This window comes from Stigmatopora nigra, chromosome 3 (genome assembly GCF_051989575.1).
Source record: "Stigmatopora nigra isolate UIUO_SnigA chromosome 3, RoL_Snig_1.1, whole genome shotgun sequence".
Lineage (NCBI taxonomy): Eukaryota > Metazoa > Chordata > Actinopteri > Syngnathiformes > Syngnathidae > Stigmatopora > Stigmatopora nigra.
In genome coordinates this window covers 9728596-9755942 of record NC_135510.1, presented here as the reverse complement: position 1 = coordinate 9755942, position 27347 = coordinate 9728596, and the positions used below count along the sequence as shown (strand labels likewise).

The 27347-nt window shown below is 38.5% G+C and overlaps 2 protein-coding genes across 22 annotated transcripts in view; both read left to right on the top strand.

Annotated features, from left to right (window-relative positions):
- The window catches only part of plekha7b (pleckstrin homology domain containing, family A member 7b), a 48120-nt gene extending 22729 nt beyond the window's left edge, over window positions 1-25391 (top strand). For 3 of the 14 annotated variants that reach the window (XM_077713427.1, XM_077713421.1, XM_077713424.1), the window contains exons 5-27: window positions 1143-1215; window positions 1594-1694; window positions 5783-5961; window positions 7209-7616; window positions 8088-8622; window positions 10252-10335; window positions 11215-11364; window positions 11896-11949; window positions 13061-13129; window positions 14010-14090; window positions 14175-14324; window positions 14476-14577; window positions 14921-15032; window positions 15195-15400; window positions 15588-15773; window positions 15974-16091; window positions 16179-16264; window positions 16643-16861; window positions 18542-18766; window positions 18938-19071; window positions 19580-19728; window positions 21705-21854; window positions 23022-24652. In XM_077713427.1, coding sequence (XP_077569553.1) covers window positions 1143-1215; window positions 1594-1694; window positions 5783-5961; window positions 7209-7616; window positions 8088-8622; window positions 10252-10335; window positions 11215-11364; window positions 11896-11949; window positions 13061-13129; window positions 14010-14090; window positions 14175-14324; window positions 14476-14577; window positions 14921-15032; window positions 15195-15400; window positions 15588-15773; window positions 15974-16091; window positions 16179-16264; window positions 16643-16861; window positions 18542-18766; window positions 18938-19071; window positions 19580-19728; window positions 21705-21841 — 3558 coding nt within the window. In that variant the 3' untranslated portion in view covers window positions 21842-21854; window positions 23022-24652. Of the gene's footprint in view, window positions 1-1142; window positions 1216-1593; window positions 1695-3659; window positions 4260-5782; window positions 5962-7208; window positions 7617-8087; window positions 8623-10251; window positions 10336-11214; window positions 11365-11895; window positions 11950-13060; window positions 13130-14009; window positions 14091-14174; window positions 14325-14475; window positions 14578-14920; window positions 15033-15194; window positions 15401-15587; window positions 15774-15973; window positions 16092-16178; window positions 16265-16642; window positions 16862-18541; window positions 18767-18937; window positions 19072-19579; window positions 19729-21704; window positions 21855-23021 lie in introns of those variants that run through there. The other 11 variants (XM_077713425.1, XM_077713426.1, XM_077713417.1 and 8 more) reach the window with 10 other exon arrangements.
- A 980-nt stretch (window positions 25392-26371) lies between these two features.
- The window catches only part of sox6 (SRY-box transcription factor 6), a 116620-nt gene continuing 115644 nt past the window's right edge, over window positions 26372-27347 (top strand). For 2 of the 8 annotated variants that reach the window (XM_077712968.1, XM_077712967.1), the window contains exon 1: window positions 26395-26531. The gene's annotated coding sequence lies outside the window, so the exon portion shown is untranslated. Of the gene's footprint in view, window positions 26532-26800; window positions 26925-27347 lie in introns of all 8 variants that reach the window. The other 6 variants (XM_077712966.1, XM_077712962.1, XM_077712963.1 and 3 more) reach the window with 5 other exon arrangements.

Genomic DNA, 27347 nt, shown 5'->3' with positions numbered 1-27347 from the left:
ACAAGTAGCATAAATTAGTTTCTAAAATAAATACAGTCAAGACATCATAGGTTTAGAAATAACACTATTTATGCCAAATAATTGTCTTCTTCAAACTTTGCTTTTGGCAAAGTCAGATTGGATTGGCTGGGTGGGCCTTTCTTGCATACAGTCAGAATGCATTTTTCCCACAACATCTCAATGGGATTAAGATCTGGCGACTTCATTACAGCTACAATAACAGCTGCGTGTTTCCCCCACTAAACACTTGTGCTTTGGATGTGCTGTGATAGACTTCCCCATTCAAAATCCCTTCTATCCTGCAAAACTCTTGCACTTTACCAGCACAAAAGCAACCCCAAACCATCACATTACCTCTAACCATGCTTGACAGTCTCACTTTCAGGGTGCTCTTCAAGGTAGAAGGGATTTTGAATAAGGCAGGCTATTACTACATTTTGCAACACCATGCCGTACCCTGTAGAAATCTCTTGATTGGAGACAATATAGCAGGAAAATTATCGAAAGCACACCATCAAATTATGCAAGAACTATTTAAGGATCGAGCAACTAATAACCTATCTGTAACAGAGTGGCTAGCACAGTCATCTGATCTCAACCTATTGAACTGAACATTGAATTGAAATTGATTATGATATGATATTTTTCAATGTTGTCATAGAAAGCAAAATGGTCTCGGTGAGCCCAAACTTTTGAACAATAAAGTGGGAGTGTATTCAAGTCAACCTGGTAAATTATAGCGGGGTCAACTTTAACGTCTTGAAACATAATTCATGAAAGTTCAGTTTATTTTTCGGTAATAAAATTTTGGATTTACAATCAAGCGACAACCTTGCTAAACCTTTTGGCATGGGACAAGGCTGTCTGAAGGCATTGCATACATAATTCATAGGTGTATATACAAAAATAAATTAGTACATTAAATGAATGCGTCATTGAAAATTTAAAACTCATATATATTTGAATGTGAATATAATTATAACAGCAGTGTTTTTAAAGATGCAAATGTATTTTTCATAACATTTAAATACATCTGAACTATAATTGAACTCATTTTTTTTTTCTTCTAACTTACTATACGTTGATCTTAAATCGCCAAGCCCTACTCTTACCAAAGCATGCATTTCCCTGTTAACCTCTAGGACAGCTCTGGAATGCGACTCTGGAAGCGAAAGTGGTTTGTTTTGTCCGACTTCTGCTTGTTTTACTACAAAGGTGAGTGCTAATTTTGTTTAAAGTTCAAAGCAATAATCAAGACAATATCAGAATATGTCTGTCATAAAGGGGAAGATCATTTTTAATAAATTACATCTTTATTAAAGCTGGTATACACCATAGCGCTGTTAATCCCTCCTCTTGTGGTTCACTGAACAGAGTGTGAGAGCTTTCATAGTGAATTCCGTTGTAAACAATTGTCGAGCCAACTTCAACGCTTATACAGTTTTCATCCATGAATTACAACACATTTACGACTTGTGAATCCCAAATCCCTTGTAAACGTCATAAAACATCTTGGCAGAGCTTTGTTTTTTGTGTGTTTGGGAGGAAATGACTAACATGCTGTTGTTTTTTTGGGGTGGGATGCTGGTTTAGACAGCCGTGAGGAGACGGTCCTCGGTAGCATTCCTCTGCCAAGTTATGTCATTGCACCGGTTGCACCGGAGGACCATGTCAACCGCAAGTATGCTTTCAAGGTAACAATATTTTTCCTGGCATCATAATGATGAACTTGCACAGCCTTTATCAATTGGGAAGAAATAATTGCTAATGAATATCCCGAATATTTCAACATAGCAACAAGGGCCCTCAGAATTTTCTACAATTACTAAAGAATTTCTCCTCTAGATAATGTCTATATCTAAGAGCCATAAACAATTCATATTTTTTAAATGTTAATCCTTGAGAGCCATGCTCCGAATTTAAAAGTCAACATACATGGAGATGTGTGCCTTTTTTAGTCACTTTACCACTTTTAAAGTACGAAAAGTCTCAGAATTTTTTCAACAACATTGTTTTGTTGTTGCAATCAATGAGAAAATCCATGCAAAAGAGTGTAATGAAAAAAAAAAGATTATAAGGTGCTGGGGATAGTCAATGGCCTAATACCAAAGTAATGGTCCTATTCCTGCGCTTTCTCACCAGCAGTTTCCATACTTTACCTCACAGGTTAGTAGAGAGCCATATGTACCCATCAAAAGAGCCATATGTGGCTCCCGAGCCATAGGTTCCCTACCCCTGTACTATGTGGTATTATTAATTCATTGGCTGACAAGGTTTGAACTGGCAGTGATGATTTAATGATTCAAAATTAGTCAGCCATTCCCAAGCCCTTTTGAATAGTACATTTACATTCCGGATCAAGAGTATGTCCCAAGCCCTGCTTCTGCTGCAGTGGATCTTTTACGTATTCCAGGCATGATTCCAGCATGAATTAGCATATGTACAGTACGTTAAGTAGGAGAGACTTTTCTATTGTCTCTCTCTTTACTTTTCACTGATGGTGGGCAGAAGGAAAAATGACTGTGTTTAATTTCTAATCTTGAAAATGATTGTGTTTTTAGTTTCTAATCCAGTTACTGTGACAAAGAGAGGACAAAACCACCATTTTTGCTAGGGATTTAAAGCCTACATTTTGTGACTTGCAGTAATATTCCAACAACAGTGGTAAAGTCTGGAGATGCGCTTACTCAGGATAATGTTTAAACACTCAGCTCCTCCTATGTGTTATCGTTTATTTCCACTACTGTGAACATATTATATACTGCATCCCACCTCTGTGGAAGCAAAGTGCCTGAATATTAGATGTAAATCTGGAGCTGCTGGCCATTCTGTCATCCATGCTCCTATACTGTATACTTGGTTGCCTGATTAACATGTAAGACCACACTAGGTGTCTTGAAACTTTCTGGATGAGTTTTGTCTTTGATTATAACATCGTAATGCAAGTTAATTGTGCAGTTGGGAATTTTAAATGATAAATAGAGCCTGCGGGTAACTGTGACTAATATGCAAAGTAGCGTGAAAAGCGCTTGTGTCAACCTTTATCACATCTTTGATAAATTGTCCATGTATTTTTTTTTCAAAAAATGCACACACGTGGTGAGAACAGCTCAATTATACAGGGGTGTTAGAATCCAGTAAATGTATGAAGTATAGTTAAAGTTGTCTGGGAGGAAGACTAACTAGAAATGATGCCTTATATTGGTACTCTCATTGTAGTGTTCACACTTGTAATTTTTTATAGCAGTGAAAGAAATTGTAATATAAATACGTAGAAAAATAAATGATCTTTTTAGTTTGTGAAAAGCTGAATGCAAATCCCCTTTGGGATAGCAAATGCAGTGAACTTGACTGTGAGCTACAAGCCTCGAAGGGATATTGGAATTATTTTATTGAGAAGAAGTTTGATTTAAATTGAAGTTGATATAGTAGGCTGATTGGACACTCTAAATTGCCCCTAGGTATGAGTATGAGTATGAATGGTTGTTTGTCTCCTTGTGCCCTGAGATTGACTGGCCACCAATTCAGGGCATCCCCCGCCTCTGGCCTGAAATCAGCAAGGATAGGCTCTAGCACCCCTACGACCCTAGTGAGGATATAGCGGTTCAGAAAATGAGATGAGATTTGCGCAAATTTTCAATTTGAGGTATTTGTGCTATTTCCACGCTTATACACATGAGATAACAAAATAACACAGCCCATAACTCCCATTTCAACCACCTGCATGTTTATTGAAAAACAGATATGGTGAACATTTTTTCCAAACTTTTCACTTTATATCAGGAATTTTAAAATGATAAAAAAACAAATAGGAAACACAGTAAATAATAATAATGATTAAAAAAAGATCAGGTTTGAAGTGATACACTTGAGAGTTAACTTTCATTCAGTTGTGTAAAGGAATCCGTTGAGGAAACCGAGAAAATGTCCAGTGGAATGCGTTATGTCTATCTAAAACAATTTGTCTTTAACTGTTGTTTTAATGACATCTGTAAACTCATATTGAGGGGTTTCCCTCGAATGACCTCTGAAGAAAAATAACAGTCTGAGCCAATAGTTGTTTTCCATGTCTTCTGCTCTGATCTCTTTAATGTTCTCTCTTTATTTTTATTTTTCTCATCTCACTGTGTTTCTCTCATTTCCTGTTGGTCAATTGCCTTCCATTATGGCCGGGTGTGTGTGTGCGGGCGGCGTGAGTACTATTCTCTCTGCGAGTGGCCTTCCTGAATCGCAAAAGCTTCCTGTCTTGCATGACTACTGTAGGTATTTGCTCACTTCAGCATTACCACCAGTGTTCCTCATCTCATTCCTCCTAGTTTACAATGTGCATTCCTAAATGTACATTAGTGGCGTGTTGTCATGAAACTGTAATATTGGGCACATCAATGCCAGAGCCCTTTGGGGAGACATCAATTTTAGTAAATTGTTTGCCTTTTTAGATGGTGGCACATTTGATATTGGCTCTGCACTTAAGGTAATTGGATCAGTAGAAAAATGCAGTGTCAGTGCAGTAGTGACATACACGATGTTTGCACTATTTACCAAATTTTGTAATGGTTTTATGTTGAAATCTTGTTTCCTCCAGTTCCAATTAGGTTTTGTTACAGTTTAGAGGTATGGAATTGAGTTAGCGTGCTACCATTCAAGAGATCTTGCTTCTATCGGCTCTGGTATTTGTCCCGCTCATGCTCATTTATCATTTACCATTTAACATCATCATGGAAAAGTTAAGTGGTGGGTAGTAAACGTAATGTTCTCCAGGAGGTTGTTCAGGGCTCTCTATGTTTTAATAGTTGAAAAAAAATCAATTAAGTTGTAATAAGTTAATCACTATTCAACCTTTGTGGACAAAGATAATGTGTAACACTGTTTTAGCGATTCAAAAAAAAATTAAATTGGGAAAAAAGTTCTAATGCCAATTAACAATTATCTTAAAACCTTTGATTTATTTGGAAACAAACACTAGACTATTTTTATATAAATATGAACAGGGGTATAGTCAGTCTTACTTTTTTCAAGTCTTTTTCTTTTTAAATCTTATTCCTTGTAAAGTACGAGAACTTTTGCCACCTCTGCGAGAGACAACATTTTTTACGCATTTTATTACTATTCTTTGTAAACATCTGTGTCGTTTGTTTCAATCAACATCTTGTAGTCCTGCAGTTTCTGAATTATTTTCAAGATATACCCATTAGCCAGCAGATATGATAAAAATGTGACTCTCATGGGTTCCCATTATAGAGAATGAGTGTTTCTACAACAGTATATTAAAATTGCTCCAGTGATGTTTTTTCTGTTTTTGTGAAGGTTCTTTCAGTTGTTCAACTCTTAGAGTGTATTTTTCAGAAAAATCTAGGCGGTGGTTTTAGCATCAACGCAGTCCACAATTTTGAGTAGAGGGGCACAACTTACTATTTATATATTGGACAAAGGCGATTTTATTTCAATAAACAGTTTCTAAACAGTTCGTTTTGAATGCATATTTAATAGGTATTAACAACCTAACCCGTTTCATGTCATAACACAAAAATAGAGGATTTATTTATAAAGGTCGGATTGAAGTAATTTGCAGGTTTCTCATTGCTAATTGTATCTTTTCCATTGTATGGTTGATTAGTTTTGCCATAAACTAAACACAGCTTTTGTTTATGATGCACCACTTGCTCTTTTTTTCCCCTCTTGTTTTTTTTATTATTAATTAGCAGCTGTCAGTCTTTCTAAACATGACTAATGGCCCTTTTAGTTATCACATCTGCACTCTTCCTCTGTCTCCCCCTGATAGGCAAGCCACACAGGAATGCGCTCTTACATCTACAATAAGAACTCTGTGATTGGCTCTCAGGCTGAACATTGCGGGATGCGGACGTATTTCTTCAGCGCAGACACACAAGAGGACATGAATGGCTGGATCCGGGCCATGAACCAGGCAGCGCTGATGCAGCAGAGTCATACCATTAAGAGGTTGGTCTCACCCCAAGCAGTAAGCCTCCTCTCTCCCATTGGCTGGGCTTTCAACTGTAGAACCAACGTCCTGCCCCCTCCATAAAGCTTGACAAACTGAGTAAAGAGGTAATTTGGGAAGAAAAAAAAATTGGAGGTACAATTTTGACATGCTTTCTACTTACATTTGCATTGTGATGAATATGATAGATAGGTTGCCAGCTGTCTGAGGCTTGATTTTGGCAGGTTCTGCCCATCTGTTCAGGTCCATGATAATAACTCAGGTGCATCTAGATGTGCTGACCTCTACCAGCTGGATGTTAGCCTGATTTAAGAGTGGTGTTTCTGCAGGTAGTTTTTTTGTACCTCAACACAATGTGAAGTGGCCGGAGCATTATGGATATTAAATGGCTTCTATGGAAATACTGTATATAAGTCATTATAGACTGTGCGTTAACGCCACCTGGAGGCTTGAAAAACTTAATGGCACTGCATTCATGACACGTTTTGCAATATGGATTGAGCCCAAGGGACACCATGCACCACGCAGTTTTGGAAATAATCATTTTAATCATATATAGAAACCGGTGGGAAGGAATATGTGTCCTGTCATGCAATCATTCCTGCCACAAAGACAAAGGTTGGTGACAAACGTAGCCAATTTCAGGAAAATTTAGATCCAGAATTTTTTTTTAGTTGTCTACTGATATTTATTACTATTATTTATTATGAAGCATGTCAATACTAATTTAGACATGGCTAGGAATATTTGTATAATAACATAGAAAATGAATTCTCTCCTGAAGAACCAATATTGTTATCAAAGATGAAGAAGGATTACAGTACTTTTAACATACTACTTTTTTAGAATTCTTGAAACGTATTTAGTTGAATTGTTGGCCCACACTCACCCAGATAAATTGAGTTTGAGAGCCCTGATATAGTTCAATGGAAGCGCGTGTCAAATATAAAAGTTTTTGAAGAATCTTTGGGTGACATTGACTCAAAAGTTACTTACACTTATTATTAAAATTATGTTGATGTTGATATCATGGAAAAACACTTCACAGTATATTTTTGACACAGATGAAAATGGATCCATATGTTTTCTATAAATATTTTATTACAATTTACGTGAAATCTGATTATTTTGTTTATGGATCAAATATCACTTTGGAGGTTTTTTTTTGACTAGTTGGTTCTATATTACTCTCTTACAAAACGTTTAATCAGTGACTCATGTTATTTTTTTCTTTACATACTTTCAGAGAGATCACAAAGCCCGAGAAAAGTGAAAAGCAGATGCTTCCTCAAAGCAACCACGTCAACCAGTCGTCCACTGCTCAGTTAGAAACCTTTCCAAGGACAGACAGAGAGCACCCTTGGGAAGATTGTGTTCGGCTATCCCCCAGAGAAGAAGAGAGGTTCTTATTGGAGGTCCCAGTGAGGTCTAGGCTGTCTGAAGCAAGGGACAGGCTCTCGCCAAACACGGTGGAGGATCCCCCTCAAAGGAATGGCTACCTGACTGGCCAGCAAGTGCCTGCGCCGTCGGAACACCACAATGGAAACCTGTTGTATCTAAGGGGTGCTGGCAGGGAAAAACATGCACAAAGGAAGAATGCTCGCGCTCAAGTGGAGCACTGGGTCAAAGTTCACAAGGGCGACCCCCCAAAGAGGTCAGTGGAAATCTTCTCTAGTCTGGAATTGACAGTAACAAGGCTAAATATTTCCCTCTAGTGGCCAACATCAGATCACACCTGCAGAAATAACCCAAGAATGATACTAACTACACTTATAAGTATATATATATGTAAATGCTGTCTTAGGATTTATAACATATATTACCGTATCACATGAATGGGGTTTGTCAATATAATTGCCTCTTAGTATCTACTAGTTGAATCAAAAATTGCTGACCATGAGTTTAGCTTTAGTAGGAACATGTCAACATGATCTGCATGTCAGAGTTGTACTACCAACTTGCACAAATGTTCTCAAGTAATGAAATTAAATGTGCCCCAATTAACTTAGGAGCAAGAAAAAAGATTGCACTCGCAGAGAGACTTGAGATTGAATGTTAAGCAGCTTGCCCTCAAATATTCATTCAATTGCCAAACTGAATTGTTTGTGATTTGTCTCTTCGCCAGCGCTCCATCTACTGAGTACAACCTCCCTCGGAGAACTCCTCCCTTACCGCCCAAAGTTAGCACAGCGGACACGTCCTGTCAGTCATTGCCAAAGTCTCCTCGACTACCATCCGGTAGCACCTCTCCCTCATTTAACCTCCCCAGTGACTACAAGTATGCCCACGACCGACTAAGCCACTTCCGCATGTCCACGGATGAACGCGTGGCCAGTAAAGAGGGAATGGTGTGGCAACTGTATGAATGGCAGCAGAGGCAGCAGTTCCGACATGGCAGCCCCACGGCACCCGCATACTCCGGCCCGAATTTCACTGACTCGTCCTCTTTCACAGTCACAGTGGAAATGCCACGCTCCCTTTCAGTGCCGCCGTCACCCTGTGAGGTCCCTCCCTCCGTATCCCCTTCTTTCCAACCTCTCTCCCCTCGGAGGCCGCACACACCTTCGGGCAGACGGACAGTCAGGCCTCTTGAGGAATTCTCAAGTGTGGAGAAAAGTGGGGCCACATCTCCTGGTCACATCTTCACTCGACTCTCACAGGTCAGATTTTTGTAGTTAAGCTTCTCAATTCAATTCACTACAGTTTCATGATCTTGATGCCATATGATGGTAGCAAAGCACGACTGTGAGCTCCTCCACTCACGATAACAAAGTTGCCACAAGATGGCAGCAAAACAATGCTTTCAATTCCTTGGGTTGAGCAAAGAAATATGTAAAAATATATTCAATATCCTTGATATCTCACTTAAGGTTCCCAAAAGTGCCATTGAGATCCAATCGTTCGACTAGTGTGCTGAGCTATATTAGGGAGTATAAAGCATACACATTATGGTTACGCCAGTTATCGAAAGCTACCGAATATATGCTCAAATCATTTTACATATTTTGCTGCAATTTGTGACGATAGACATCCAAATTTCAATTGGGAGGTGAATGGTCAGTTCCAGTCTTCACAAAAGGGATTGATTCAATGTCAAATTCCTTTGTATTTCACGTGACTACTAGTACAAATAGTGCACAGTTGTTAACTATAGTACCTAATTTTGTTATACAGCCATTCTACCATTATGCCAAATGTTAACGTACTGATTTTCAGAAATGTCATGTTTCTTGTCACACAACGTAACATTTAACTTAAATGCATACCAGTGAGGAACAAGGAATTTATTCTACATCAAGGCTATTGAAGCTGTTATGAAACTCAAAACAAACGACGCAAGTCCAACTCTTTGGAAGTTTACCCCACATTACTCCACTCCACAGGTGGTTTGGGTCTAAGCGTCTACATCTTTTGATCTGTACGTTGTCGCAAATATGTGGTCCCACTGTCCACGCCCTGCTAAAACATCTCCAACCACACACACACACACGCAAATGCGCCCCACATTTGACCCCTTTTATACACGCGATCGCCCCGCTTGTGTTTGAGTATAATTATAGGCACACACTCAAAATATGGATGCAATACAGTATATTTTCCAAACAAAGACAACCGCAGTGACCATGTGAGGGAGCAAATGTTTATGAGGACTACCCGCAGTTGAACTTAAGTTTTGGTGCACCCAGCATCTTTAAAGCTGAGGAGGTTCTAGTAATAGCGATGCGTTTGGTCCCAGTGGAATATCATTAAGAGAGATGTTTTATTAGCATCTAATCCAATGTGCCCAGGGCTCGCCAGCACCCTATAAACATCTCTAGTCTATCTCAAACATCAGCAGCACGCCCTTTCTTCTCATCTTGCATTTAAATAAAAAACCTATTATACAGCAAAAAAATAGTGGCTTGGGAATCTCCGAGGGAATGGCTCACAGTGCTTCTCTTGCTGGTAGCAAACAAATGTTATTTTAAGAAAGCAGGTTTGCTGTAATTTATGTGGAGTTAATTAAATCTCTTGTTGTTTGTGTCCTTTTAAGGCTCGCCATAGCATGCCCGCCCCCGTTTCAATAATTCTGTGTGTTAAGCAAAAATGTCAAATCTTTCCAAGCCCTGTAGCATCAGAAAATTCAGGGGCGCACCTTGTTTCCAATAGAAGAAAAATTGCTGTGTATGCTTATTTATTTGCCAGCAATCTTTTCAACTTTGAAGCCTCTCAACATTCTTTTTGATTAAACACTATGTGAAATGCACTTAACACATGGATGTGCTTGCATCCTTTTGCTTCCTCCTCAGACCTCCCAGCTTGCCAGGCGCTCCATGCCAGCCATGGGCTACATCACCCACACTGTCAGTGCACCCAGCCTGCATGGCAAAACGGTATAAACTCTTTGCATTACATTAGACTTTGTGTAGGACATCTAATCGCACAGTACATCTCACACTCACTTTCATGTATTGAAGTTCACATTTTGAATTCACTCTCGTAGAAGTTGTGGGATTGATTGTCTTCTTTATCCAATTCAATTAATTTGTTCAAGTTGAACAATTGGAATATTTTTGGAAAATGAGAAACAAAGGAAAAACTATTTGAAATACAGTAATACCTTGTTTATTGGTGTTAATAGGCGAATAACTGTGATGTAGGGATTTTGTGACTTGCCTTAGCCCTATTTCATGTTTATATGATTGTTCGTACACTATAAACTTTTCATATGTATGAAGCGTATATATCGAAGCCGTGATGTGGTGAATCTGAGATAGTCAATCCGCAAAGTGGCAAGGTAGTACTGTATATAATTATGCTTTTACTAACATTTATAAGTAGCTATTCCATCACATTGTTGTTGTTTTTAAAATAGTTACATTTTAAAACAATGTTCTGATTGTTAAAAATGACCTATTTTACCATTGAACAGATTTTTACATCAGGCCTTGCTCCTTGTATCTGGATGAGGAATCAATTTTATCCAACCCTTGTGGAGCCCACCGCATAATACATATTTAATCCACTTGTACAATCTGTCCCCTTAGAATCAGACCACCCTCAACATCCGTGAAATATCCTCTATCATAACTGCCCAACGTCCATTGCTCAGTGTTGCCTTAGTTTACATGATTGGATAAAAGTGCTCTTGTCTCCCACCCTTTGGTCCCTTTCCACGTGACCACTGTTCGAATTGGCTTTGAAAGAGTGTTTAGTGACTGGTAACCTTCTGGCTCCTTCTGTGTCCTAAACCCGGCCGGGTGCGGCTCCAGCCCGAGGAGCTGACTCTTCTCCTCATTCAGCTGCGGAGACACCAGGCCAAGATGGCCGGTGGACAAAGCCCCGCCATTGTCGGTGCGGGTGGTGCGTTCGCTCATCTGCAGCGTCAGCAGCACAACGGCCTCATCGGCCCCCGCGTGCAGGTCAGGGGTCATGCACTTACTTAAAGCTCCTCGACACCACAGCCCCCCCCATCCCCTCGGTAGTGCGCCGTCATCTACCGACCACCCACCCCTTTCCCAACCCAGCTGATCCTTAACATTCCCTCCTTGTCATTCACTGGCATTTTGCCACCTTAGACTCCATTGCACGTGGCCGTGTGAAGATTTGACACATACTAGATGAATTTGAAAGCATGTTGCTCGTGGATTGCACTTGCATTCATATAGTATGGAACACAAAGTACATTCATGCCTGCATTTATCAATTGGAGGCAGCATAACAGATTCCTTATAGAATGACACCGGTCTCACAGTATGACAATGTTGCACTGCTCATTGATGCCGTGGTTTTGGCTTTGGTTCGACTATAATGGACTTTTTCATTGTGACATCAAACTATTTTCCAGATGGTTAAAAAAAATTCAAAGCAACTAATTCCAAATGGTTTTAGTATAGCTAGTAATCCAATTTAGCGTCATATGAGTAATTTATCTCTTCACTGCTCATTTAAAGGCTGATGATACTTACGTACAACTGAAGAAGGACTTGGAATATCTAGATCTGAAGGTGGGACCCATTCAATTAAATGTAACTATCCCTGTTTGTCCTCTTTCATACCTTTTGTGTTCCACCACCCCATCTTTTTTAATTCACCTGCCTTACAATGACTAAATATGCTTATATGTAAACTTCTTTAGTGCCAATGAACAGAAAACCAGAATCTAAATGCCAATTTTCAATAACACATTTTTTTCCTTAATTGTCCTTGGTTAGCGATAGACGTCCATTTGGCATTTATCACTGTCGATGCGGTGACCATTGAAACTGGGGGGTGCATTATGAGACACAAAATGCGAAAATGGAGTACTGGGTCTGTTGAACAGCTGAAGTTTTACATTAAGTTGGCATGGGGAAGAATTCCACTTACAACACTTCAACAATTATACGTTGTTGAAAAGTGGCTTTTGTAATACTTTTTTTGTAATAACTTCCTATTTTAAAACAGATTCAAAGTCATGAGCCGCTGAGTGTATCAATTTTCAGTGGCTTTGAAAATGCCACGCCAACTTTTGGAAGCCGTTGGAATGTAAGGAAATTTGTTTCTACAAAGTAAATCAGCTGGGGATCAAATTTGATACATCTGCTGGGATTCTTTAAACCAATCACCTGCTACAAAATCTGACATGATTGGGGAAGATGTGATTAAGACATAAGACTTTCCTGCTTTTGCTTTTTAAGGATTTGGTGATAGGATATCGTCTTTAAGATTATTGGGAGTGAATGCATCATCTCATTTTTTTGTACAATCTTTGTATGAATGATTATCTTCAACTTTTTTAACATTCAACAATGTTTTTTTGTTCTCCAGAGTTAGTATTATTACAAAGATAAGTGAGTCAAGACTTCCAAGCAGATGCAGTACTTGTACAATAGAGTACATTAAGTAGTATTTTATTAGTGCTTAGTTGCCAACTTTTTTATGTCTTTAGTTTCACTTTCTGCTTCTGTGATCTTCTCTAAAACCATATGACTTGTCTGGTACCCACACTGTTTGTTTTTTAAGATTCACTGAAATATTTATGTAGTAACTGGGAACGTTAAAGTCGGAGAGCATGAAATTGTGTGGTCATAATGGTATTAAATATTCTATTTTGTTTGCGGCTATGGGCCATTTCAGGTTACCGGACGAGAATGCCTCAGAAAAAAAGTGCAAAGGCCAGTGAAAATTGCTGAAAGTGATGCTGATGTAAGTGGATGGTGATTTTTATGGTTTTATTTTTATGCAACTACTTAGTTGCTGTCATGAGTGGGACTTTTAGTGTGCTTTGTGTGTGTGGTAAATTATGTTAAAAGGAGGGGGTAAGAGAGTGTAAGTACACTGCAACACAGTGGGGACTCCCAAGCAGACTGCACAGTGAGAGCCTGAGAATATCGACCACAACTTTTATTTTCCTTGCTGCAATTTAAAGGGAAAAATACATGTAATGGGACTTTTTAGAAGGCGAGCTGTTAAATTTTTCAGTTTGATTTACCCGCCACCGCTTCACACACTCTTTGTTTTGTGTGCAAATGGAGGTAAATAGGATGAATGTCCTGGCTTTTCATCATTAGCATTGTTCCACTTTAACAATTTATAAGAAATTTGTCTGAACAATGAATATTTTATGCAATTAAAAACAACAATATACGGCCGCAGCAAAATAAACACAGCTTAATAATTAATTGAACAGAATGATAAGTAGATGGGAGAAAAATACACAGTGTGAGAGCCACTGTGAATTTGGCAGGCGGCTTGTGTTGTTTTCATAAACACATAACCCATTTCTAAGCAAACATATCTGCCACTCCCTATAAACACACATTATAAAGTGAATTGGAAATTATATGGATTTTTGATTACAATTGCCCATAATGGCTATTAATACAACATCCGGAGATTTTTTTTCCCTTTCTTAACCGCACTGCAGGGAGAATGGTCTCTTGAGATTGAGATTACATTTTTTGGGCATTTATTTTACCTTGTTCATGACAAATTGTGAAGTTTTGTGTACTTCCAAGTTATTTACTTATTCATACTAGTATACAAAATAATGCTTACTCCTTTTCCACTGTTTTTGTTCCTCTAGGTAAAACTAAGCAGACTGTGTGAGCAAGACAAGATTCTACAAGAGCTAGAAGCCAAGATACGCACACTCAAGGAAGATAAGGTTTATATCTTTCCAGTTTTTATAGTCAAGTGGATAAGACACTTAAGTATGCCTTCTATTAAATTTCATCATGTCTCGGTCCAGGACAAGCTGGAGTCAGTGTTGGATGTGTCCCACCAGCAGATGGAGCAGTACAGAGATCAACCATCCCATATGGAGAAAATTGCCTACCAGCAAAAACTACTGCAGGAGGATGTGGTGCACATCAGGGCAGAAATATCCAGAGTTTCCACAGTAAGTCACCCATTTATCTCCCTACTCCAATTCAATAAATAGAAATTAGAGATTAACGTACTGCTCTTTCAAGATGTCAGAAAATGTGCTGCTGTTTAAAAATGTCTTCTGGGTTTAGTGAAGCACTACATTGTGTACACTTGTGTTACAGGAGATGGAGAATGCGTGGAAAGAGTACATTAGGCTGGAAAAAGATGTAGATTGGCTAAAAGCGGCCCTGCACGGTCATATGACTCGTACGGACCTTTCCCAGGTGAAAAATGCTCCATGTTCTCTGAGATGCATGTAAATAATTAATATTAGGGCACATTTATTTGGAAAACTTTATATCTATGTATGAAATTAAGTGGTTTGAGTGCAAACCAGATGTAACATGAGGTCCTTTTCTGGTTTATTTAAACTGTTGTCGCTGTTAGGCAGCAATCTTGCACTTTTAATTAATTATTCAATTGTTAAACAAAAATATGAGACTTTTGGTCTGGGCTGTTTTCTTACTAACTGGGTTCCATTGTTGGAAAAATAGCTTGTGAAGAAATTAATTAACTCTGCTAAGCACAATTGTCAAGGCCAATGTATATATTTTTTTGTATGAGCAGCAAGAAAAAGTCCTGATGAGAAAAGAGCTTTGGAGAATCGAGGATGTTATCGCAGGCCTCAGCAGCAGTAAAGACAACTACAAAGTCACTATCTCCTCTGTGACCAACCCAGGTAATTTTACACTGACACCTTGTAACATTTTGTGAGTAATGTATAAGCTATTTCCCCAGATAGTCTGTATTATGTTGTCTCCACTGTAAATGCCTTGAATGTGCCCAGTGGAGAAAACACTGTGATGTGTGTACTACTCACTTGACATTCAATCCTCCCCAGAGAGGAAATTTGTGCCTTGTGTGTCAGCATCATCAGTGCCTTCAATGTCTGGAAGCCCGCCTGCTATGGAGATGAGATTGTCACAGCAGCAGCACAGCCCGAGCCTCAGTCCTAGTACCCACAATGCCACAACACCCACTTTATCCTCTAGTCACAGTCATCAGCCCTCACTGCACTGTGGAAACACCACCACTGGAAATTCATGGGTCAGTAACAAATTCTCATACGTATTCCATGTCTTTGCTATCTATCTACATACTGTACGTATTTTGTTAAAAGTTCCTTTATACTGTTTAATCTACTGAAAAAGTCCCCCCAAACACAATTTACGAAAGGAGTTGGCTCAACAAGAAATACTGTCTTTTTAAAGTAACAAGTCATTTGTTTATGCAGGCTGAGGAAGATGTGCCTCCCCGACCGCCTCTACCTCAAGTATACAGTCCTGATGAGAACCCCCCAGCTGTACCCCCCCTCCCCAGGGAAACAACAGTCATCAGACACACGTCAGTACGCGGACTCAAGCGACAGTCTGACGAACGGAAGAGGGACCGAGAGATCGGCCAAAATGGAGATGTTAAGGTACAGAGCAGTGTAACAGTATTTTACCATGAAAAATTATCTTTGTTTTCCCCAATAAATTTCCACAAATTATTGATAACATTTCCCCTGTGTCTAAACAGGGTTTGTCATACAGTCAAAGACAAAAATTCTGCCTTACAATTTTAGTCCTCGTTAATGTATGTTGTGCCTGGTTAGTGTAACTTCTCCACATGGGACAGGTTGAGCTCAGGCCTTTCCTAAGCGATCCTGAGTTGCCGGGTGGAGGAGATGGCTCCAGCGTCACCTCCGTGACATCGTCAGGAAACAACGGAGGTTATCAAACGTTACCTAGCAGAGGTAGGGCCATGTTGACTCCTCACCAAGCGAAAAGTTGTATTTTTCTGCATCTGAGAGTGTGTGTTTTGTCTCCTCTCGGTTGTGTAGCCGGCTCCTCCGTCACAATGAATCACTCCTCAAGCATCTCTTCTTATGTGACTTTACGAAGAGCGACTTCAGCTCCTGGTGTAAAGGTTACATTCATTCTTGTAGTAATGTTATACGTATACCAATTGTAAATTACAGTTTTTTGGGGACAATATGCTGACTCTATTGCCACCCACTTTGAAACCCTGCTGATTATTGTTCAGTGTGGTGTATTGAGCTTAAGGTCCCTTGGTGTATATATCCCATAATATGATGTGGACACCCATGGACTGTAGTCCAGTGTGGTTTTCTTGATAAAAAAACAAAGAGTCAAGAACTGTGGGAGGAATATCCACCTTTTCCTTAAACCCCTTAGGAGCTTTTAATGAGTAAATAAATTAATCAGAAATTCCCCCAAATGCAAAGTCATCACTTTCCTGTGATTTTTTTCCCCTCTTTCTTTCTTTTCTCCTTTGGTTTCTCAGGAGCGGTCCAAAAGTGCCTTAGAGCGTCTCTACTCTGCAGATGCCGTGCCTCAGCGCGGGCGGATGAGTGCCGACGAGCAGCTGGAGAGGATGAAAAGACACCAGAAGGCTCTTGTGCGACAGCGCAAGCGCACCTTGAGCCACGGGGACCGCCACGCCTCTGCATCGCCACGCTCCTCCTCCGTGTCCTCACGCCCGCTCTCGGACGACTTTGGATCTGTATGTTTCTAGTCTCGAACGTCGCCACATGCCACACTCTCACGCATGGCGCCAGGCAAACAGAGAGTGGCCGACCCAACATTCCACTGGCATGTCAAACACTACCGCTGCATGCTATACTTTTTTTTTTATTGCATGTTGTTTGCAAGATTACACACACACACACACACACACACACACACACATACACATTCATTTCATCTTTTTGGACTTGAAATCTCCAGCAGTATTTCATACTTAGGGAAAATTATGTTTGATTTTCCTGTAAAGATTTTTACATTGTGTTGAAATCAGTGGAATCATCAATACATTACACTAACACATCCCTTTTAACATCCAAACTATCTTTCCTCGTCCTTGTCTGCCATCCCTTCATCTAACAAATTAGCTTATTTGCCTTTGCACACATATTCACACCAAATATTCACCAATGTTGCCTTCTTGTTCTTCCTGGGTCTGAGTGGGTTTTCTCTGGTTACTCTGGTTTCATCCCACATTCCAAAGACATGCATGGTAGGCTGGTTGGACACTGTAATTTGCCCCTAGGTATGAGTGTGAGCATGAATGGTTGTTTGTCTCCTTTTGCCCTGTGATTGGCTGGCCACCAATTCAGGGTAACCCTTGCCTCTGCCCCGAGGTCCGCTAGGGTAGGCTCCATTACCACCCTCGACCCTAATGAGGATAAAGCGGTTCAGAAAATGAGAGGAGACACAGGAGAAAAATTGATTTTTTTTCCGTTGGGAGGCACTTGATCAAAATTTTGTCTTGGGCCTGGGGAAAGTTTCTATTTCAATTTGACAACCATGTTTTCACCACTAATCTGTCACAAATTTCACTGCCAATAGGAAATATTAAACTAACATAAAATGTATGCTTTTTATCGTCTATAGTCTTGTCTTATACCTGCATGTGTTTGTGTGTAAGTGAGTGAGTAAGTCAAAATCCGCAAATTTCCATCGACTTATCACGTAACATCATAATTTGACCTACCTATTAGTATTTATTTGATCATTGTCATTTTCATCTTTAAAAGATGACCTATTGAAGTTTGACAGTATTACAACAGTCACACAATGTGGCTAAAATACCATGATTTCAATAGCTTTAGTCAAATGCATGTATTTCAACATTCAACACAGCCTTGTATACAGAATACAGAAATAAAACATTACCATAGTGTTTATTTTCTTATTGTTTTTTTTCTTTTTTTCACAAAATGAATATGTATGAAGTCATACTGTCATGCTTTCTTCCCCCTCCTAATTTTGGTTTGTAGCATTTTACTGGCCTTGATGCATGATGTGTTCACTAGTTTGTTTGCATGCCACAGTGTATTTCCCCTCTTTCTTTGCCCTTAACTACTACATACACACATACACCAAAACCTTTATAAGTTCCATCAAGAAAACTAAATATTGTTCTTTTATTGTTGCCATTCAGTTTATTCCTTATGGTAGATGTATTAGTACTTAATCCTTGCTGTTAGCTCATTGAATTGGACATCTATCACCATTTATGGCAACCAATGACTTAAGATGAGCACTTGTTTTAGAGTATTGGAATTTTAAACATCCTAGTACTACAATTAACTAGTAAGGCTAGCCTGAACTAGTAGTTGATCACTGATCCCATGACTTTTCCTGGTGTGTCCTTGCTGTGTTTATGTGTGTTTTTGTGCAGTGGAGGAGAGAGCAGGAATTTGACCTGCAACTTTTGGAAAGGGCAGTCCAAGGTGAGGAGGCTCAAAGTGTGAGGAGCGTCCAAGGGGAGGAGAGGCCCCCCGAGCACAAAGAGAGACCCCGTTCGCACTCGGATGACTGGTTGACCTTCAGTTCGGCGACCCGAGAGCCTACCACCCACGACGGCTTGGAAACATCAGACTACGATGCAGACTTAATTAAAGAGGTAAAGAAAGTCAGCATTATTTTAATGATTAAACAATAATTGTCTGATTTAAATGAGTGCTTTGTCATCCGGCAGGGACTCAATTTTTTTGCGATACACAAAGCATAGCAGGATGGGTCTCAACTAAAGTTGACTTTGTGAATGAAAGATTTTCACATTTTCTTTCCTCAGCTGTCAACGCCAGAGAAGGTGTTGATTCCAGAGCGATATGTAGATTTGGAGCCAGAGGAGCCTCTGAGTCCTGAGGAAATGGAGGACCGTCATCGGAAGGTGGAAAGGATCAAGAGCATCTTGGCAAAGTCCAGGTTAGTTATGGGAAGAGATTTCCAAAAAAATATAATAACACCGCATAAGTGATTCGCAAACACATTTGTTGACGTTTAAAGTTTCAGAGGTCGGTGTTTATTTGTAAAACTTTCAGAAAGGTATACATGTCAGCTCCAGAGGTTGTCAAACATCATTTATATTTTTTGTGTGTTGAAATGATGGTATTTCAAGAGCTAACTGCTTTAAGCGTTGCTGTATAACAACAGCAAATCAGTCATTTTGACAACTAGGCAATATGGAGGATGTAGTGCACATTCTGCGTGTTGGAAATGGCAGTAGGGTTCGTGCTATTTCCCAAATGTGAGTTACAATGTCCATGTTATTTTTGGTGTACGTATTTTGATAACAAGACGAAAGTAGTTGCCATTTATAGCATTGCTAAAACAAGACATTTCACAGCATTTGCAACTGTTGTTTTTTTTGTCAGTGACTGAATAGTTCAATCTCTGGATCTCATTCTTTTCATATTCTGTGTTTATTTGACAGCGTTCAAAACCTGGCACCGGCGTTATGTGCTGACAAGTCTGAAGTGAACCAGCTGGGGCTTGACTCAGTTCTGCAGGAACAGGAAAGGATCATCACCATGTCCTACATGCTGGCCTCTGAAGCCTCCCTCAAGAGCAAACGGGTCACAGGTGATACACATTATACAGTAGTTTGCACCGAACACCCCCCCCCCCCCCCACACACACACACACACAACAATCCAGAAAAATCCCTAAAAATTCCTAAGTAATTGGAGATCATGTCTGTAAACAGGCAGGTCTCCAAAGTAGACATTTTATTTAGGAAATGTACTGTTGAATGCAAACTGTCCTGTCATGCAATACTATTGAATGATAGATGCCCTTATTTTTTTAAAACTAAATATGGCAACAAGCATTTTCTCTGGGTTCCTCCAATTCTCTACCCCCAAAAAACAAAATTAAAAAATGTTCAAATAACTACCAATTTTTGAAAATTGTACTTATAACAATTTAATGAAATGTTAAATTCACTGACAAAATGTTGCAGTAAAGCTATAGATTTCATTCAGGAAATATATAGAGAGTAAAAAAAATATCCCCAGAACTAATATAATCAGTTGATGCACATATATGTGATGATTCTACGTAAGTACAGTAACTAATTCCAGATCTCTACCAATTACAAACGAGAGCTTTCTTTTAAAACAGTTCGAGGAGAAAAAGGGCAACATTTAAGTTTAATTTCTTTTTTTTTTTCAAATTGGACTGATGGTTGAGAAAGATGAAGGCGGGGAAGAAGAGCTGTCGAGTCAAGCAGGGCTCTTCATTCCTTAATAACTTCACATTATTCCGTGTCAGGAGCTCACATGGTGTCTAATTGCAGTCCGTGTGGAATGTTTGAAACGGGGGAGGAATCGCTAGATGAGGCCATTTTGTGTGCTGATCAATGACCCAGTCAAACGCTGCATTGCATTAACACTTCTTTGAACGCACACGGCACCTCTCTGAAGCCGCATGAAAGACGCCGCACTCGCATTTCATCTTCCTCTTGCTCTACAGCAGCCGGGCGGCGCACAATTTCACGGCCGCGCACGTACGCACACCTGTCACATGCGAGCTGTCGGCTTGTGCTGAGGAAAAGTCAACAATTATAACATTATTTCAAGTATGGAGGGATGTCAGAGAATAGAACTGCTGGCATGTTGTCAGAAGAGAGGCAAAGAAATGACTAATATTCGGTCACACCCTTCAATTCAAATATTTCATACAATTATGGGTGACAGCCTTCATCCAGCTGGACTATATAGTAATAGTGCAATCACTTATTAAGATGGTAACTTTTTAATATTGTTTATGACAAAAAGCACACATTTAGTGGGTAGATGTGGCTAGATTTGATTCCTTTCAGCCAGTTAATATTATTAATAATCATTTTGATTTATACTGAATCAATAGATCAAATTGGGCAGTTCATTTGACCATCACTTACACAATTTATGAATTATTCTTATTAAAATTTCCTTACAGGGCACTCATTTACCTTATTGTGAATTGGAGGGGAGAATGAACCTTCGTTGATAGAAAAAATAAGATTGATATTTTCTAAACCTTTTCCAACAAACAGGACATATATTACATATGTAACATGTAAATGATATATAATTTGGTGTTGAGTGTTCAAAAAGGCATATAATGCGGATTCAGAATGATTATCTGCCTAAAAGGTTTTGTTTTTAGAGGGGCCAAAGTCATTCTGTTGCGGGCCACATTGTACGTTTTAAATATAGGATTGCCTTGTATGACGTATATAGAACAAATTGGAAAAAAAACTTGCCCCATTAAGTTTGCTCAGACTCATTGGCTGCCACATAACCTTTATTTACCATGGTTTTATCAGCGAATGAATTAAAAGGAGGGTTGATGATGGAGGAACAACCACTTTCTCTATCGCACTCCTTTTGTGGGACACACCAAACGATGTGTTGGGACAGGTCTTGTGTTCGAAAATCCCCTTTACAAATGCACAAACTACTATTTTAAATGTTTCAATCTGAACAGATGAGTATAATTTCGAAGAGTTGATGACAAAGTCAGTAGCCCAAATCCTCTCCTCCTTGTCTTTTCCTCCTGTCTCTCGTTTTTAGTTCCATCACAGGCTAACACGCCGGTACCGCCTCCTCCTCCACTTCCGCCTCCCCCTCCTCCTCTTCCTCCTGTATCTGTGGCACCTTCCTCCTCCTCCTCTCCTCTAAGCAACGGGATTCACTACACTTTTGTGTGATAGGACAAGAAGAGTAAGGCAGAACTGCATGTTTTTCACATGCATGCAGTGTACTGCACGTGGAGGTCGGCATGAACCTATTATACCTGCGCCATTTTCATTGCTTTCCCGCTGTGATAATTGTGTGCAAATTGTGCTTGGGCTAAAACATTTGTGAACGGTTGGCAAAGGAAGGTGTGTGTAATTAACTGAAGAGTCACAGTGTGATTTATTAGCACTTTTGCAAAAAAAAGCTGCACTTTAATTAGCTCCATATCTGAACTGGGGATACAATAGAATTCAAGCAGTGTCATGATCGACTTGCTTGTTAAAGATGATCGTGATATCATCCTTTGTAATGTGACGGCATATTTACATTTTTATAAAACCAGTTCATCGATTTACTTGTTAATAAGTACCTACTATACTTCTATTTATAAGAATTAGATCAGATTAGATAACTTTATATCAGTAGCAAAAGGGTGAGAGTACATACAGTGGAAAATACATTTTAGACATAAATAAATAAGTTTTATGTGTGTATATATATATATATATATATATATATATATATATATATATATATATATATATATATATATATATATATATATATATGTATATGTATATATATATATATATATATATATATATATATATATATATATATATATATATATATATATATATATATATATATATATATGTATATGTATATATATATATATATATATATATATATATATATATATATATATATATATATATATATATATATATATATATATATATATATATATATATATATATATATATATATATATATATATATATATATATATATATATATATATATATATATATATATATATATATATATATATATATATATATAACATACATACATACATTTGGTCTTAACATTCAGGCATTTCTTTTGTTAAAAAAATGTTAAAATGTAAAAAGAAAAAATGAAATAGTGTTCTTTGTTTACCCTATATGTATTTTTCACGTCTATGGTCATCATGGACAGTGAAAGTTTATGTGTGACTGTGATTCTATTGCAATTGATATCAATGGGATCACTTAAAGTTCACCCTATCATCCCCGGGATGGTAGTGGGACTTTAAATGAACAGAACGATTTCACATCCTCATCTTTCGTTCCCTTATGTTCTGTACTTTTTCCTTGTCTTTTGCAGCTCAAGCAATTTCTGGACATTAAGAACCTCTGTGCCAATGGCAACTAACAAGCAGATTCTACGATTCTACAAAAGACGCTCTTAAATGAACCTGGAGCTATATTTATATATGTCAATAGATGAATGGAGAACATATTTAATCTTTAATACAGCACCAACAACCTCTGAAGGAGTTTTTGCGTCAAGAATGCTGCAGCACTATACTCTTTCAAAAAATATATATTTTCTATATAAGATATTGCACTTTGAGCTGCACACAGTACAACAGAACTGGAATACTATTTTTTATTTGGCTATAAAACGACTTTTGTTGTTTGCTCATCTACATTTCCATAATGGTACAAACAAGAGTAAATCCTTCATGATTACTGTAGATTTTTTACCACATGAGGATTCATCCACATTTCCACAATACCATCTATATATCTTCTATGTATTAGCTTGATTTGTTTTGTTCTTTGCTCATATTTGGACAAAGTAACATTTCACATGTTGTGCATGGGAATGTGAATATGGCACATTGGCCATTTATTCACAGATGAATGTGAAAGCCATGATCATAAACTGAAGGAAATTATACTCCGTGTGTGTGAGTATCTTATGAATGGGCACAAAACTTTTGCATATGGGGCTACTATTGTGTATGAAATGTATGGCATCATACTAAAAAATAAGATCTTCAAATAATATGGGCTTTTGGAGAATTCATGATGTTATATCCCTTTCCAATAGTCTAAAATTCAAAAATTACCCACAAGTTAGACTTTTGTCATGTTTTTTTTACCAACCGCATCTTTTTTTCTTCTCTATTCATATCCAAAGAAAACTACAAAGCGTGTGTTTATGGTGAGAGCGTGATGTCACAGTCAGTAATTTTCTTTTTCTTTAAATCTAAGTTTCATTTCCATCAATGCGTTTATTTTCCATGCGCACCAGTCAGTCTGAGGAGAGCATAGAATGAATATCTTTAAATCATGAACAACTGTCTCTGTTTCAATTATAAATGCATATCATGAATATCATTGGGAGTCTGTTTAAAATGAAAATGAAACCCAACTACTACAGCAGCCTGACACATATAATAGGAACTCCATTCATCTCAATGGGGAAAGATGATTTTGGAATCAAGATGAATTATCAGTGGCATTTTTCTTAGTTCGTTGACACTCACTGGGATGAAAGTCCAGTCCATTTGGACTGGGAGGAGCGGCAGTTATCATTTTCTATCATGGATTTGCTGTCTATGCGTATTCTGAACTGAAAAATGATCATTCACTGCCAGCCCGCCCAGTTTAAACAGATTTGATGTGAGTTAAGGGCTTTTTTTTTAAAATGCAGTGTGCTTTGAAAGCACCTGAAAGGGAGGATGGGTGCATCCACCTCCTCCCATTTTCCCTCCTTGCTCCCCTGCAGTAGAGGAGCCCCACAGCGCCCACTGGCCCTGGTGGCAAGAAGATCCAGCGCCCCAGCGCGGTCTCCGTTCTGCTTATTCGGCAATAAAAAAAATCGGATGTTTTTCCGCTCCTTGTGCAAAAATTCATTCAAGGCTTCCCCAGAGCTTTGTGGCATCTCCATGTATATTGACGTTTGGCCGCTGGTTTATATACATTTGTGATTCCGTGCTCTGGACTTCAAAGGGAATGGAAGAGGGGCCTGTTATGCTAATTAGGTCATATTCTGTTGAACACAATCAAGGCCTCCCACCGTGATGATGCCTTACTAAATACTTCTGGCTTCACATTTGAAAATGAGACATTTAAACCTCTGAAAAACACATTTCGTGGTAATCAATCCAGAAGAAAGCAAAGTAGAAGAGACTCACACTAGCACTCGTTTTTTTTACTCTTCTTTTTTCTTTCCTTTCCAAAGGAGGCCGTGAGGGAAATGGCGCGACCTTGCTCTCTGGTCCAAATTGTTCACTAGATTTGTATGAAAGCGGCGCTTTCCCCCAGTAGAGAAACTTGGAAGTGTTTCATTCCCAGTGATCCTTATTTCTTTGCCATAAATACAATTGTCGACGTTTGAGAATCCGAAAGACAGTTGGCTCTTCCTTTAACACACGGTTTGGAGATCCTCATTGTAGTCCAATTGTACAAAAACAAAGCTGAGAAGAAGCATGCAAGAGGTGCTTTGATTTTGAAACAGTATATTATGCTGTTTTATCATTCCCCAGCTTCACGTACTGTACATTTTTTAATACGTAAGAAATGGAATCGTGATTCACTGAATAATTGAACAGCTTGGAATCGCTGAATATTCTTGCAGCGTTGGAAAAAAAGAATAGAAAAGAGAGCTGGATTGTCAGAGTGAAAAAATAAAACAATATCATTTTTTAAAACATAACAAAGCCCCCAGGCTGAGACAAATCACCCTTGAGGAATGATACGAGGATATTAAATATGAACTGCTGCTGTGTTATATTAAACAATGAATTAATCTCCTGCTCCTTAAACGGAAACCTTTTACAATACCTACAGTGAGTGGGGCTTTTCCCACATAAAAGCAATTGCTTTGTAAATGAAGCAAATGCCCCTGAGCCTCCTCTTTAATCAGCTGCTCTCACACACACACATTTGCGCACACATAAGATGAGCCGGCTGAAATTTACTTCGTTTAGAGACTCCCTTGCAAAGACAATAAATACTGCTGAAGATCTAGACTACACTGCATCAAAGCAAGACATCCATCTTTGTTACATCAGGAGAAATACTAGTGGAAAATGTTGTTTAGCCTTTGAATAAATCTCAATGGCTCGACAAAACAATTCACTTTGTACTTGAGTTGAGATAGGAAGCTGTACAAATGGTATTGAGGGCAGTTATTTTAGGATAATAGACATTTCATTTTGATAAAGAGTGGAAGATAATTTGGGAAGTGAGGTGTCTCAACTTTTTTAAGTGCTGCCTTGAGATATGAGTTTTATTCATTGCCGGGATACATTTGTCTTTTGATTGAAGTTAAAAGGACATGAGATCAAAATAACTATAGGTGCAACATTTGAATATATGACATCCATTTTGATAATTGATTCATTCTTTAGAGATATAGCTCAAATTGTCCAAAAACTTGTATAATTATAGGCTCTCAAAAGCAATATTTCTAAGATTTATACCACCTACCATTGAGGCTCACTGATTATCTTTAAATTTAATCATAACAAGATTCAAATACAGGAATTACATCATTTTTTTAGGGGGGCAAGAATATTGTAAACATTTTAAAAAGTATTCAATTTCTCAGTTTCAACAGCCCCATAATGTTAGGATTGGATTTTGTGTTTTTTTATTATTATCTTGTTTTATTCCCCTTCTGTGTGGATTGTCCTTGTGATTTCCCAAGAATATCACCTGTTGCCATTTCTGGTGTGCCAGCCAATCCGCTGCCTCTCTTGTGGGCCATGTGTTTTTCATTGTCTCATTAGACCCGATAGAGATGTTGAACTCCCTGTTGTTGTCTTTTGTCCTGCTTGGATTATCTCATTGTGCCATGTACTTCCTCATCTTCCCACCTGTAAGTATGTTTTTGCAATTTTATCATTACTTGGCATTTTCCCTGCTTTTTGATCTGGGTTATTTTGTGTGAAAAAGTTTAGATTTACAAAAAAAGTATATCCACCCCTGCCCTGTTTGGCCTAGGCCAAACCTAAAATGTCTGTCATGCACACCTTTTTGGGCTGGTATGAATACAACAATCAAATATTCTTCACTTTGCTCTATAACACGTAAATGTATTCTTCTTCACTTTGCTCTACATTTTGTGGGATGTTTTGATTTTTGCAGATCTTCAAACATTTGCAATTCCTTTGGGGAGTATTTAGACAAGAAAAGGGACAACAAAATGGAGGAATATGAGGGGAACAACAACAACCACACTTATTTGGATGGGGGTCACAGTTCAATACAAGTAATCTAAGACACTCTCCAAAAAGGATTTTCCATTTCAATATTGTCTCATTGAGAATTTGGGACACTCACAATTTATAAGGAAGGCAAAATAAAAGTCCATATGCTTTTCCACTGATTCAAATGTTAATGTTTACTCACTTGGGGGCCGTGTAGGGACGTCCCTATAAACTCAATGCGGTCATTAGGATTGGCATGTCACACTTTTTATCTCGACACGACTAATCAGTGCTCTTCTGTTGACTTGAAAGAAAATATTAGATTCTGACTAAACTTTGATGAACTTGTGTGTTACAAGTGAGGGATTTGGGTCAACTAATAAGAACACAGCTTCCCGCTTTGCCAGGCCGACCATTTATTTGCATGCATGCAGATGGTGTTTTTTGGTTAATTGCATAACTTTGCATTGGCAAACTCGTCATGG